We start from the raw sequence: 12846 nt of genomic DNA on the forward strand, positions 1-12846 counted from the left end.
AATTTGATTTTTACACAGATATATTATTCGACAGATTTTACAAATTGAATGATGAACGGTTCGAATCATTAAAATATGAATTAGAATAGGTCCCATTGAAGGCACAATTGTGACTGCTGTGCAAGGACACAACAATCACCCAACTTCCATTGACAAACACCATTTGAAATTAGGTTTCCTTTTACATATGTTACACCCTTTTTGAATACTAGATCTTAATGGCATGAAAGAGAATTAATTGGGATACTTTTAAAGATTTTCATGGTTGTTCTTTACTACATTTAAATAAATAGATTTATTATTTAATTAGGACATACAAAGTGTTCACATTAACACATTTAACTTATTCATTGTTAGGTGGTCCTCTACCCCCATACTGATGAAGGGTGGTGGTTGTATCTTGTGCGCAGTAGTATCTATTATGCATTCAATTTGGTTTATTTCAGGTCTTATTTTGATTAGTTGAATCATTCATTTCTAGAGTACATTGAGTAAAAAATACTTAAAAGAGTCAAGTTAATTGGATATGAAAATGTTTTTGATATCTAATTAATTTAATTTTTTACAAGTATAAATTACTCCATGTACTTTAAAAGGTAATCAATTGGAATCAAATTGGGACTCGAAATGAGTTCCATTTGATGAACAATGGTGACTTTTATGCGCAAGGCAGAACAGCCACATTGATTTGTAGTTGTTTCTTAACAAGAATATTGACCGTTAAAATTCAGAAGGTCAATTGCACTAATTGAACCTTTGTGAACTAAGAGACATTAACAGAATAAATGAACATAAGATAAAAACAGAGAACTAATTTTCCATTCACTAGATTTTAGCCTCAGCTCTCAGATCCACCAATTTCACATTTTCCCCACGCACAAACACACAGAATTGGACGAGGCTAAACTAAATTGAGGAAAAAAGAAGCTTTAGAGCATAGAGTTTGGCTTGTTTCCAGAGCCCAAAAATGGGGGTAAGGCCTAAATTGATAATTTGTCAATTAGACAAACAAAACTCTGCAAAGAACTTTGGTTTTCTAAATTTTGAATATCATCTGATATATATATTTATTGACAATACATTGATTTATACATAAAACCAGTTTCTACAAATCCTCATTGCAGTCATCGGGATCCTTTTCTTCTGGTATGGTCTCCAATCGAAGAGAATTGGCAGTCTTGGTGCGCAAAATGAGGAGGGCCGGTGCAGCCTCATCAATCCAAGACTTCAAATCTCTGATTGCTTTCGCTATTTGAATCGATGGTAGAAAAGCTTTGTCTCTGGATTAGAGGAAATAGAAATATAGGGAGTTAAGAGAGATTGAAGATATGACAATTGTTGAGCTGTTGAGGACCCTTTTTTTGTTCAGAGGAGTCTGCTCTAAGATGAGAGAGTGAAAGATGAGTTGTTGTTGTTGTAGTAGTAGTTAGTCCCTTTTATAAATGCAGTATAGAGTGTGGGGTATGAAAAATGTGAGTGGGAAATACACTGGGAGAGGAAGCATCATAAAAACTTTGATGACACCACTTTTCAAAAAAAATGTATATAGGCATGTGCAAAATGTGTATGCAAGATATATATATATATATATATATTTTCTTGATAGGTAATGTGTAGTATGCAAATATGGAACGTTGGTTTTCACATGTGGTCTGTGAAGGTTTAGTAATTTTGGTTACTAGATATTTTTGATCAATTGATAATTAAACGTAGTTTGTTTTCAGGTTTTAGAGTATTAGTCCACATCATTCAGTTTTTGATATATGTTTAGTTGTCTCTTTAACAACAACCACATAAAAGAGATGAATCTCATAATTTTAACTAATAAAAATTAAGTTGAGGGGGGAATTAAATAATTTTCTATTAATAATAGTGTCACGTGACCCATCAAGATTACAAACTTCCAAAAAGTTACTATTAAAAAATAAAATATGTTGACCAAATTTATTTAATGTGATTTGTATTATATTAAATTTGAATTTATATTACATACTTTTAAAACAAATATTTAGACTATTTTTTAATTCCCTACCTTTTTTCTAATTATCTCATACAAACACAAAACAAATTTTTTTTTTTTTTTTTTTTTTTTTGAATTGATATATCCAATCAATTACAATTATAATGAATATTTAATACAACACAAATTATTACAAAGAAACTCTTGCAGTGAGAAACAGAAATTCCAAATAAAGTATAAGGATAATAGTAGGGGAACTTACTGATAAGTCCCATGTAACAAGTTCAAAACCCAACTAATCCCAAAACAAAATACTTGCACCAATTAGTCCAACACATTTTTAATTGTTACTAAAAAATCCTTTTTTTTTTTTTTTAATTTATAGACACTGTTCACATCTTACTACCGTCGGACTTCCGTTTAACGGTCGCCGGAGACTCACCGGAATGTCTAGAATATTGCTAGAAAAAAAAAATTAAAAAACATGTTATGAAACTGTAAAATTTTACAGTTCTAAAGAATGTTATAAAACTGCAAAATTTTACAGTTTTAAACCATTATTCATTCCAGCACCAAAAAAAAAATTTGAAACTGCAAAATTTTACAGTTTTCACCGCCTGTAACTAAAACTCGAAAACTGCTTGTTCAGAATTCGAAAATTTTCTCCATTAGAACAGAAAAACAGAAGTGTATAGCAGAGAGAGAAAAAAAAAAAAAAAGAGATCGAAGGGGAAAGACGGATGTCTAACCAAATCTGTGTAGATCTGAGTAGATCTATATCAGATCTAAGTAGATCCATTCATCTTCTTCGTCGGAAAATATATCATCTTCTTCGTCGGAGTTGATTTCAATGCTTGGTGGTTATCAATGAACCCCGATCAATGGAGAAAGATATGATCACCGGTGGTCCTCTTCCATGACAAACACGGTGACAGAAAAATGTAGAAAAAAAAACGAGAGAGGAAGGGAAGCAAAAAGCAGAGAGAGAGAGGAAAGGACTTTTGGATGTAGTGAAAAAGTTATGGGATTAAATGGAGATCACATGTTTCCCATGGGACCTATGGGTAATTTCCCCATAATAATATCTGTGGCGTGTAGATATCCAATCCTATCGCAATAGAAATAGCCCAAGGAAGCCAGATAAGCCCAGATTGATACAACCCCAAATAACTAAAAGGCCGACTAGATCCATTGAGCGTATCAGGTGAAATCAGACTTAGAGTAGATTAGTCGCTTACAGAAAGATGACCCTCCGATCGCGACAAATCCAACGGACGAGGGCAGATTCAAGTTTCCACCACTGAAATAATCTCTGAAAGAAGAGTGTTCATTCAATCAATTAAAATCCAACGGGCGTTCCTAGATGCAAGTTGGCCACCACTTCAGACAAAGGGAGGCAACCGTTTGATAAACAGAGATTCGACAATCGGGTAGCAAATGCAAATGCAGGTTGGCCACTATTAAAGTGACCCCTGACCAAAGATTGACTGTCTAATCAAGAGAAGATAGACAAACAACAATGGCATACCAATTAACTATAAAAGGGAGACAAGCAAATAGGTAAAAGGGACACGAAGAGGTAACAAAAAACAACGATACAAACTCATTACTTTATTTTCATGCTATAACCATGTCTGACCAAAGTGTTGACTTGATCATTGGAGGGTCCTCCCAACCATACTAGTTCAGGGTGATCTCTCACTTTGATTCTTTTGCACATGTAGGATAAAGTGCATCATCTCACTAATCTCATGTGGAGATAAATGCATCATTCACAATACCATATGCAAATGAGGAGAGTCAAATCTAAAGTGAGAGAGATACTTCAAATAAATAAAGGGTGATGCTACATCCCACCATTTCTGTGTTGGTGAAAATATCAGAAGAATTATATCTTATTGATAAATAATACAAAAAAAATGGGATACAAATAGATCTGGCTGAGGCATGGATATCTCGTTCTCTGTAAATACGGTAGGAAAAACCCATATACCGATGCAACAGTCACTAAACTATGACTTGTCCCCTCCAGTATAGCTCAGCCATTTGTCGTATGTTTTAGGCCAACTCTGCACAAGATGCTGAATCCAAAACTCCACCAAGAAAAACACTCTTCTTTGGCTAGTAATCTCTCAAGTGTAAAATTAGTTGGTAGAAAAAAATGAGTAGATGAGGGAAACAATATATAAGCCACTAGGACCTTATAAAATACACAAAAGATAATGACCATAAAATTAGAAAAAATAGAGAGTCCCATAACCTCTAAATATTAATTCACCACTAAGTCCATGACCTTCCAATTAACCTCTACTCAAGAAGAAGACAAAAGGTCACTAAATAAATAAATTAATAAATAATAAGTAAAAAGTAAAAATATTAAAATGGTCCAACACTATGATCCCTAACGGTGCACTAATGACTAGGCACGGTGATGTGGCGATGACGTAGAATAAAATAATATGTTTTATAGATGACGTGAACTTATCACAATAATAATATTTGAAATTAAAATACAAAATACTCATTATTTAGAAAATTACTTTAAGATTTTGTTTTTCCATGCCCACCTTGCTTCATCTGCTGCAAATACTTTTCACGTCTTTTAACGAGTAGAAAGTGCAATTTCTCACTCTCAATGAATATTACTTCTACTTGACCAACAAGACTAGCCTTTTAGGCAAAATCTTTGCACTCTCTACCTACTTGTAAATGTTATTTCTCTCAAGGTTGTTAAGATCGCGATCCGGATCGTAGGATCGTACGATCCTACGAGCCATTTTTTGAGAATCGATCTGGATCGCATGATAAGTCGTATTTTGTTTAGGATCGTTTCAGGATCGGTAGGATCGTATTTGGATCGCGATGCTATACGATCCTACTTTTGGCCTTTTTTCTGATATTTTTATTACAGGTTTGATGCATTTTCTAAAGACCCACGAGTCCACGACATGAGATTAGGGCCAAATATTGGGGGAAAGTTGGTCACGAGAGCTGAGCAGCCTCCATCCAGCCTCCATCCAGATTCCAAGTATGCTTCTTCTTCTTCTTCTCTGTTCGACTCATTTTTCTCTCTGCTTCGACTCCTTCTTCTCCTCTGTTCATCTTCTTCGACTCCTTTTTCTCCTCTGTTCTGTTCGTCTGTTCTGTTCGTCTTCTTCGACTCCTTCTTCGCCTCTGTTCTGTTCGTCTTCTTCGACTCATTTTCTTCTTCTCCTCCATCTTCTTTTTCCTCTACTACTGTTTTTTTTTTCCCCTCTTCTTCCATTTTTCTGTCTTTCATTCCCCTTTTGTTTTTCCCCATTTTCACCTTCTTCTTCCATTTTTCTCCTTCTTCCATTTTTCCATTTTCCTGTCAACCTAATTTTGAACTTGTATTTTATTTTTGCAGATATACCACCAAGGAAAAGTGCGCAGATACCACCAAGGAAAAGTGCAGCTTCATACAGGTTTGTTCTCAATTAATTTGTAAATTGTAACATGACTTTAGATTACCTAGTGAGTTGATTCAATGTTTGCTCTGTCTTTTTATTAACATAAGCTAAAGTTGCTTATGATTATTATGTAGTCTTTCATTTGTAAATTAACTTCTAAATTCTAATTTATCCTTATCTATAATTTCAATGAGGCCTTTGTAGGGCATCATGTGGTATTACTATTGTAATCAATTTATTTTTTACTGTAACTTGACTTTTTTCTCTCTGATATTTCACAACTATCAAATTATAAATTGTAGTAAATTGATTCAGTGATATTCAATATATGATTGTAGGTTTGTGAATTGAGTTAACAATGTCTGCCTCTGGTTCTGGAAGAGGAAGGAAGAGGAAAAATGTTGCGGGCAACCAAACGGATCCTGGTTGGGAACATGGAATTGAAATAGATGCTGCAACCAAAAAGGTGCAATGCAAGTATTGTAACGTGACTCGATCGGGAGGTATATTTAGATTAAAACATCATTTAGCTTGTACTCATCAAAATGTTGAGCCATGTCCTCAAGTCCCAGAAGATGTTAGAGAAAAGTTCATGAGTCTTTTAAGAACTCAAACATTAGAGTCTCAAAATAAAAAGAGAAAGATGTTTGATGTTGGTGATGATTCTGAAGAGGAGGTGGAACTATTATCATGTCATCATCAAAACAAACAAAAACGGGTGGGTGCCATGGATAAATTTGTGATGAAGAAATCTGGACGTCAAAATCAAAAAACTCTCAATCAAATGTTTAAGAAAGAAGAGAGAGAGATGATGTTTGTCAAACCATAGCTCGTTTTTTTTACACTAGTGCAATTCCTTTTAATTGTGTCAACAACCCTATATTTCCACTCATGGTTAAGAAGATTGGGGATTATGGAAAAGGACTTGTGCCACCATCTTACCATGAAATTAGGGTGACATTTTTAAAAAAAGAAGTGCATGAGACACTACAATTGGTTGATGAGTTTAAGGAACAATGGAAGAAGACCGGATGTACAATTATGTCGGATGGATGGTCAGATAGAAAGAGAAGATCCATATGTAATTTTCTTGTGAATAGCCCTAATGGAACTATTTTCTTGTCATCACTAGATACATCCGACATTTCAAAAACGGGTGAAAAGGTTTTTGAGATGTTAGATGAGGTTGTTGAGAAGGTTGGAGAAGAAAATGCTGTGCAAGTTGTAACTGACAATGCTTCTAATTATAAATTGGCGGGACAAATGTTAATGGATAAGAGAAAGGGCTTGTTTTGGACTCCTTGTGCCGCCCATTGCATAGATTTGATGTTAGAAGATTTTGAGAAGGAAATACAAGTTCATCGTGTTATAATTGGTAAAGGAAAAAAGATTGTGGCATACATTTATTCAAGAACCAATCTTATTCATTGGATGAAGGAGTTTACAAAAGACATTGAACTTATAAGGCCTGCGGTAACTCGGTTTGCCACCTCTTACTTGACATTGAGACGTCTTCATGAGCAAAAAGGTGCATTGTTCTTTCTATTTACATCAAACAAGTGGAGGAATAGTAGATTTGCGAAGTCTGAAAAGGGGAAAAAATTGAAAATATTGTTTTGGACAATCGATATTTTTGGAAGGGTGTTTCTACCTGCTTGAAGGCTGCAGTACCTCTCATTAAGGTACTTAGGTTGGTGGATTCGGATGAGCATCCGGCAATGGGATTCATTTATGAAGCAATGGATCGTGCGAAAGAGGAAATTCAAAAGAATTTCAATAATGTCCTAAGATGGTAAACTTTTTATTTAGTGTTGGCTATTTATTTACTCTTTAATACTATTTCCCTAAATTTTTTATTTATTCATTAATAATATTTATTAAATTGTGTCAGCTATGATCCTATATGGGCCATCATTGATAGAAGATGGGAAACCTAACTCCATCACCCATTGCATGCTGCAGCATACTTCTTGAACCTTCAGCTTCATTATAGTCCCAATTTTCAAGCTGATGCAGAGATTAAAATTGGGTTGTACAAATGTCTTGAAAAAATGGTCCCTGACACTAATGGGAGGGTGAAGATAGATTTGCAAATTGATGCATTCAAGAATGCAAGAGGACTCTTTGGTATACAAAATGCAATCTTGACTAGAAAAAAGAGATCTCCAGGTTATTTATTTTTACCCTAAGTTGATTTGTAAGTAGTATCAATCTTATGTTATGATTATTTGTTTTGAAGAACTTTAAATTTTGAACTACTTAATTAAAATTTCGATGTAGGGGATTGGTGGGACTCTTTTGGTGATGAATGTCCTGAGTTGAAGAGGTTCGCAATTAGGGTATTAAGTCTAACATGCAGTTCATCGGGGTGTGAGCGCAATTGGAGTGCTTTTGAGATGGTACACTCAAAGTGGAGGAATCATTTACACCAAAGGAGAATGAATGACTTGGTCTTTGTCATGTACAATTTGAAACTGAGACAAAGGCACAAGAATAGACAAGCAATCATGAATCCATTATGTTTGGATGATGTTCCATCAGACGATGAGTGGGTAACAGAGAGAGAGAAGCCGACTCTTCCAAGAGAAGGAAATTGGTTGAGTGTGCTTGATAGGAATGCTCGACATGGATGTCATTCAGAAGATGAGGAGGTAGATGCTCTTGCAAGGGATTTGGAACAAGCATGTAAGTCTAGGTACATGATACATCTTTTAGTTTTAATTAGAAATCGCAATTTGGATTTTTTTTTTTACTCTAACTTAGGCCGTGACCATATTGGAGAAAATGTCGATGAAATTCATGAAGTAAGTGATGATGATGATATGGATGACAACATGAATGCTCCAAGGGATTTTGATCATGACTTTGATGATGCTACTATTGGTGATGATGACATTGAGGAGTTGGGTGACACTGTGGGTGATGATGAAGATGAGGGAGACAATGAGATCAACAATGTTGTTGATTGTGGCAATGATGATTTCGGCGATGAAGATGATGACTTATTTTAGTCTCTTGTTTATTTATTCTTCTCTTATTTTAGTTTGTTTTGTTAAGGATATCAATGTTGTGCAAGTGTTAACTTGAAGACTTGAAGTTGAATTGCTATTTTCTTTTAATATGTTTTTTTGTTAAGATTTGAGGAAAATGTTTGAATGACAACTTGAATTGCCACCTTCTTTTATTATGTTTTCTTTGTTTAAAAAAATGTGCAAAATGTATATTTGAATTGATTATTGTTAGTGAACAAGGCACACAAGTGAGAATGCGAGGATTTGAACCTCGATCTGCTCATAAGTATGAGAGCTCTACCATTTGAGCTACATTCTCAAGTTTTTTTGGGTCATTTTATATGTATTTTGATAGTATTAGTTAGACATATAAGAATTATTGCATTTTTTCATCGTTTTAGTAGGATCTTATGATCCCCGATCCGATCCTACGATCCGATCCTCCAGACCCCCAAAACGATCCTATGTAGGATCCCGATCTTAACAACCTTGATTTCTCTTATATTTATTTATGAATAAAGATCAAGACCACCAATCTAGGCTATGATCGACGAACCTAGTGTACAAGAATCACGTTTGCAAGAAAGTTCATATGAATAGATAACAGGATACAAAACAATAAGTATCCCTATTACCAATATATCTTCACCAAAAATATTGATTGAAGACCACCAAAGCCTAAAAATGGTTTCTCTTGATAATATCTCCATGATGTTAAATACAAAATTAATAAAATGAGGATTATCTAGAGAGAAAACTCTTTAGATATTTCAGTAATCATGATATTTTGATTTTTGTAAATATTTAAAATTTCCTTACTCACATCCATTAGACTAATAAATAGTCATGTACTTTCAGTTTCACTATTTCTATGATCAAGATGTATATACTTTTTTACATCTATTATATTTTGAATTAAACATTTTATTTTCATGATTAAATTTTTTCCTAGATTTGATTTCTAGGCTCTGATACCAAGATTGAGAGTTTCACGATGTCTTACAATTGAAAACTAAATTTTATAAAATTGTACTTAAACTTAATAACTTAACCATAAAATTATACTAAAGTTTATGGCCACTTTGTGATTTATGAAATTTGAAATTAGAGAAAAGATAAGTTGGATTGTTTAGTGAGTGGAAATGTGAGGTGGATGATTAGGTGGAATGCCACCGAAGTGGTGCTCTTTTTAGGGATGAAAGATTGGCGTTCTCAAATTATTCTACCATCTAGAGTGTGGCTGAGTCTTCTAGAAGTAGATTCAAGAAGCTGAGTCTTAAAAATGAGTGTTCTCGCTATCTTTCTTGTAATCTTTGTAGTTTTTCTAGAATTTAAAAAAAAAAGTTTTTCATTTCCAAATACACTTGGTCTTCTGTTTTTTAATTTTATGGAGATCTAAGAATAGTGATACAAGCTGAACTAATATTCACCGAGAGTAAGAAATTACACTTTCTACTCGTTGAAAGGCTTGAAAAGTATTCGCACCAGACGAAGCAAGGTGTGCATGGAAAAGCAAAATCTTAAGGTAATTTTCTAAATATTAAATATTTTGTATTTTAATTTCAAATATTACTATTGTGATTAATCATGTCATCTACAAGAAATATTATTTTATTCCACATCATCGTGTCTAGTCATTAGTGCACCATTAGGGGTTATAGAAATATTGGGATGTAGTCACCCTTCAAGAATAAAGGTTGAGACTACCAATCTGGGCTATCATCGATGAATCTAGTGAACAAAAATCTTGTGTACAAAAAAGTTCTGATGAGGAGATAATAGGATACAAAACGATAAGTATCCCCATTGCCAATAAATTTTCATTAAAAATATTGATCGCAGACCACCAAAGCCTAAAAATGATTTATCTCGATAATCTCTCCATGACATTAAATACGAAATTAGTGGAACGAGGATTATTCGGAGAGAAACTACAAAAAGCAATAGAAGAAATAATCCAAAAAATAAATGAAGATATGAGTAAACAATCTCATGAAATTTTTGACTCATAAATATTTTAATAAAACTTTCTTTTGATTTTTAAGAAATTTCTTTTATTTTTCTTAACTCTTTAGATATTTCCTTTCTCACATCCATTAGACTATTTAATAGTCATGTGATTTCAGTTTTATTATTTCCGTGATCAAGATGTATACAATTTTTTACGTCTATTATATCTTGCATTAAATAATGAATTTCCATGTTTAAAATTTTTTGCAGATTTTGATTTCTAGGCTCTAATACCAAGATTGAGAATCTCACAATGTCTTTCAAGTGAAAACTAAATTTTACAAAATTATACTTAAACTTAAAAACTTAACTATAAAGTTGTACTAAATTTTAAATTATACTAAAGTTTAGGGCCACTTTGTGATTTATGAAATTTAAAGTTAGTGAAAAGATGAGTTGGATTGTTTGGTGAATGGAAAGATGAGGTGGATGATTACGTGGAATCCCACCCAAGTGGTTCACTTTTAGGTATGAAAGACTGGCGGTCTCAATTTTTATTCTACCATCTAGAGTGTGGCTGGGTCTTGTAAAAGAAAAGTCAAGAAGCTAAGTCTTATAAGTGAGCAAGAGTGTTCTTTTTACCCTTCTTGTAATCTCTGTAGTTTTTCTAGTATTCAATAAAAGTTTTCCGTTTCCAAAAACACTTTGTCTGCTGTCTTTTAATTTTCTGGAGGTCTGAGAGTAGTGATACAAGTTGAACTAATATTCACCGAGAGTGAGAAATTACACTTTCTACTTGTTGAAAGGTTTGAAAAGTATTCTCAGCAAACGAAGTAAAGTGGGTATGGAAAAGTAAAATCTTAAGGTAGTTTTATAATCAGTATTTTGTTTTTTAATTTCAAATATTATTACTGTGATTAATCCATTTCATCTACAAGAAATATTATTTTATTCTACATCATCGTGCCTTGTCATTAGTGCACCATCAGAGGTCATAGAAATACTGGGATGTAGCATCACCCTTCAAGTATAAAGATTGAGACCACAAATCTGGGCTATCATCGACAAATCTAGTGTAGAAGAATCTCGTGTATGAGAAAGCACTGATGAAGAGATAATAGGATACAAAACAATAAGCATCCCTATTGCCAATAGATATTCATCAAAAATATTGATCACAGACCACCAAAGCCTAAAAATGGTTTCTCTTGATAATCTCTCCATGCAATTAAATACAAAATTAATGGAACCTGCTAGATTATCCGGAGAAGAACTCCAAAACGGAGTCGAAGAAATAATCCCCCCCCCCCCAAAAAAAAAAAATAATAATGAAGATATGCATAAACAATCTCATGAAATTTTTGACTCATAAATCTTTAAAAAAAACTTTCTTTTTGATTTTTAAGAGATTTTTTTATTTATTTATTTTTCTTAACTGTTCAGATATTTAAAAAATCATGATTTTTTTTTTTTATTTTTGCAAATATTTATAATTTCCTTACTCACATCCATTAGACTACTTAATAGCCACGTGGTTTTAGTTTTACTATTTCTGTGATCAAGATGTATACAATTTTTTACATCTATTATATTTTGTATTAAACATTTTATTTTCATGTTTCAAATTTTCCTAGATTCGAATTCTAGGCTCTAATACCAAGATTAAGAGCTCACGGTGTGTTACAATTGAAAACTAAATTTTACAAAATTATACTAAAACTTAAAAACTTAACTATAAAGTTATACTAAAGTTTAGGGCCATTTTGTGGTTTATGAAATTTGAAATTTGTGGAAAGATGAGTTGGATTGTTTAGTGAGTGGAAATGTGAGGTGGATGATTAGGTGGCATGCCACCCAAGCGGTGCTCTTTTTAGGGATGAAAGATTGGTGATTTCAAAATTATTCTACCATATAGAGTGTGGCTATGTCTTCTAGAAGTAGACTCAAGAAATTGAGTCTTAAAAGTGAGAAAGAGTGTTCTCGCTATCGTTATTGTGATCTTTGTAGTTTTTAGAGTATTCAAAAAAGTTTTTCATTTTTAAACACACTTTGCCTTCTGTTTTTTACTTTTATATAGATCTAATAATAGTGATACAGGCTGAAGTAATATTCATCGAGAGTAAGAAATTATACTTTTTACACGTTGAAAGGCTTAAAAAATATTTGTATTAGCTAAAACACGGTGTGCATGAAAAAGTAAAATCTTAAGGTAATTTTCTAAATAATCAATCTTTTGTATTTTAATTTCAAATATTATTATTGTGATTAATCCATGTCATCTACAAGAAATATTATTTTATTCACATCATCGTGCCTAGTCATTAGTGCGCCATTAGGAGTGATAGAAATTGTAATGCCCCCGAAAATAAATACAATACCCTAACCACAACATTAATAAGTAATAATAATGATAAAATAATTATCTTTCATTAGTTTCTAGGTAAGTTTACAAAAGAGTAACATATGCAAAAATACATTCACAAGCCTATCCTTG

The 12846-nt window shown here is 33.0% G+C and overlaps 2 protein-coding genes across 2 annotated transcripts; both read left to right on the forward strand.

Moving 5' to 3' along the window:
- Positions 1-6282: 6282 nt before the first annotated feature.
- Positions 6283-7328, forward strand: LOC145800468 (uncharacterized). The gene is made up of 3 exons (XM_082890149.1): positions 6283-6864; positions 7032-7183; positions 7283-7328. Exons 1-3 carry the CDS (start codon positions 6283-6285, stop codon positions 7326-7328), a joined length of 780 nt encoding a protein of 259 aa, XP_082746275.1.
- On the forward strand, positions 7045-8509 carry LOC114263030 (uncharacterized). The gene is made up of 4 exons (XM_028203524.2): positions 7045-7183; positions 7283-7560; positions 7672-8076; positions 8155-8509. Exons 2-4 carry the CDS (start codon positions 7443-7445, stop codon positions 8400-8402), a joined length of 771 nt encoding a protein of 256 aa, XP_028059325.2. The 5' UTR covers positions 7045-7183; positions 7283-7442; the 3' UTR covers positions 8403-8509.
- The last annotated feature ends 4337 nt before the right edge of the window (positions 8510-12846 follow it).

The sequence above is a fragment of the Camellia sinensis genome, chromosome 10 (assembly GCF_055761805.1).
Source record: "Camellia sinensis isolate YWXY chromosome 10, ASM5576180v1, whole genome shotgun sequence".
In the NCBI taxonomy this organism is placed as follows: domain Eukaryota; kingdom Viridiplantae; phylum Streptophyta; class Magnoliopsida; order Ericales; family Theaceae; genus Camellia; species Camellia sinensis.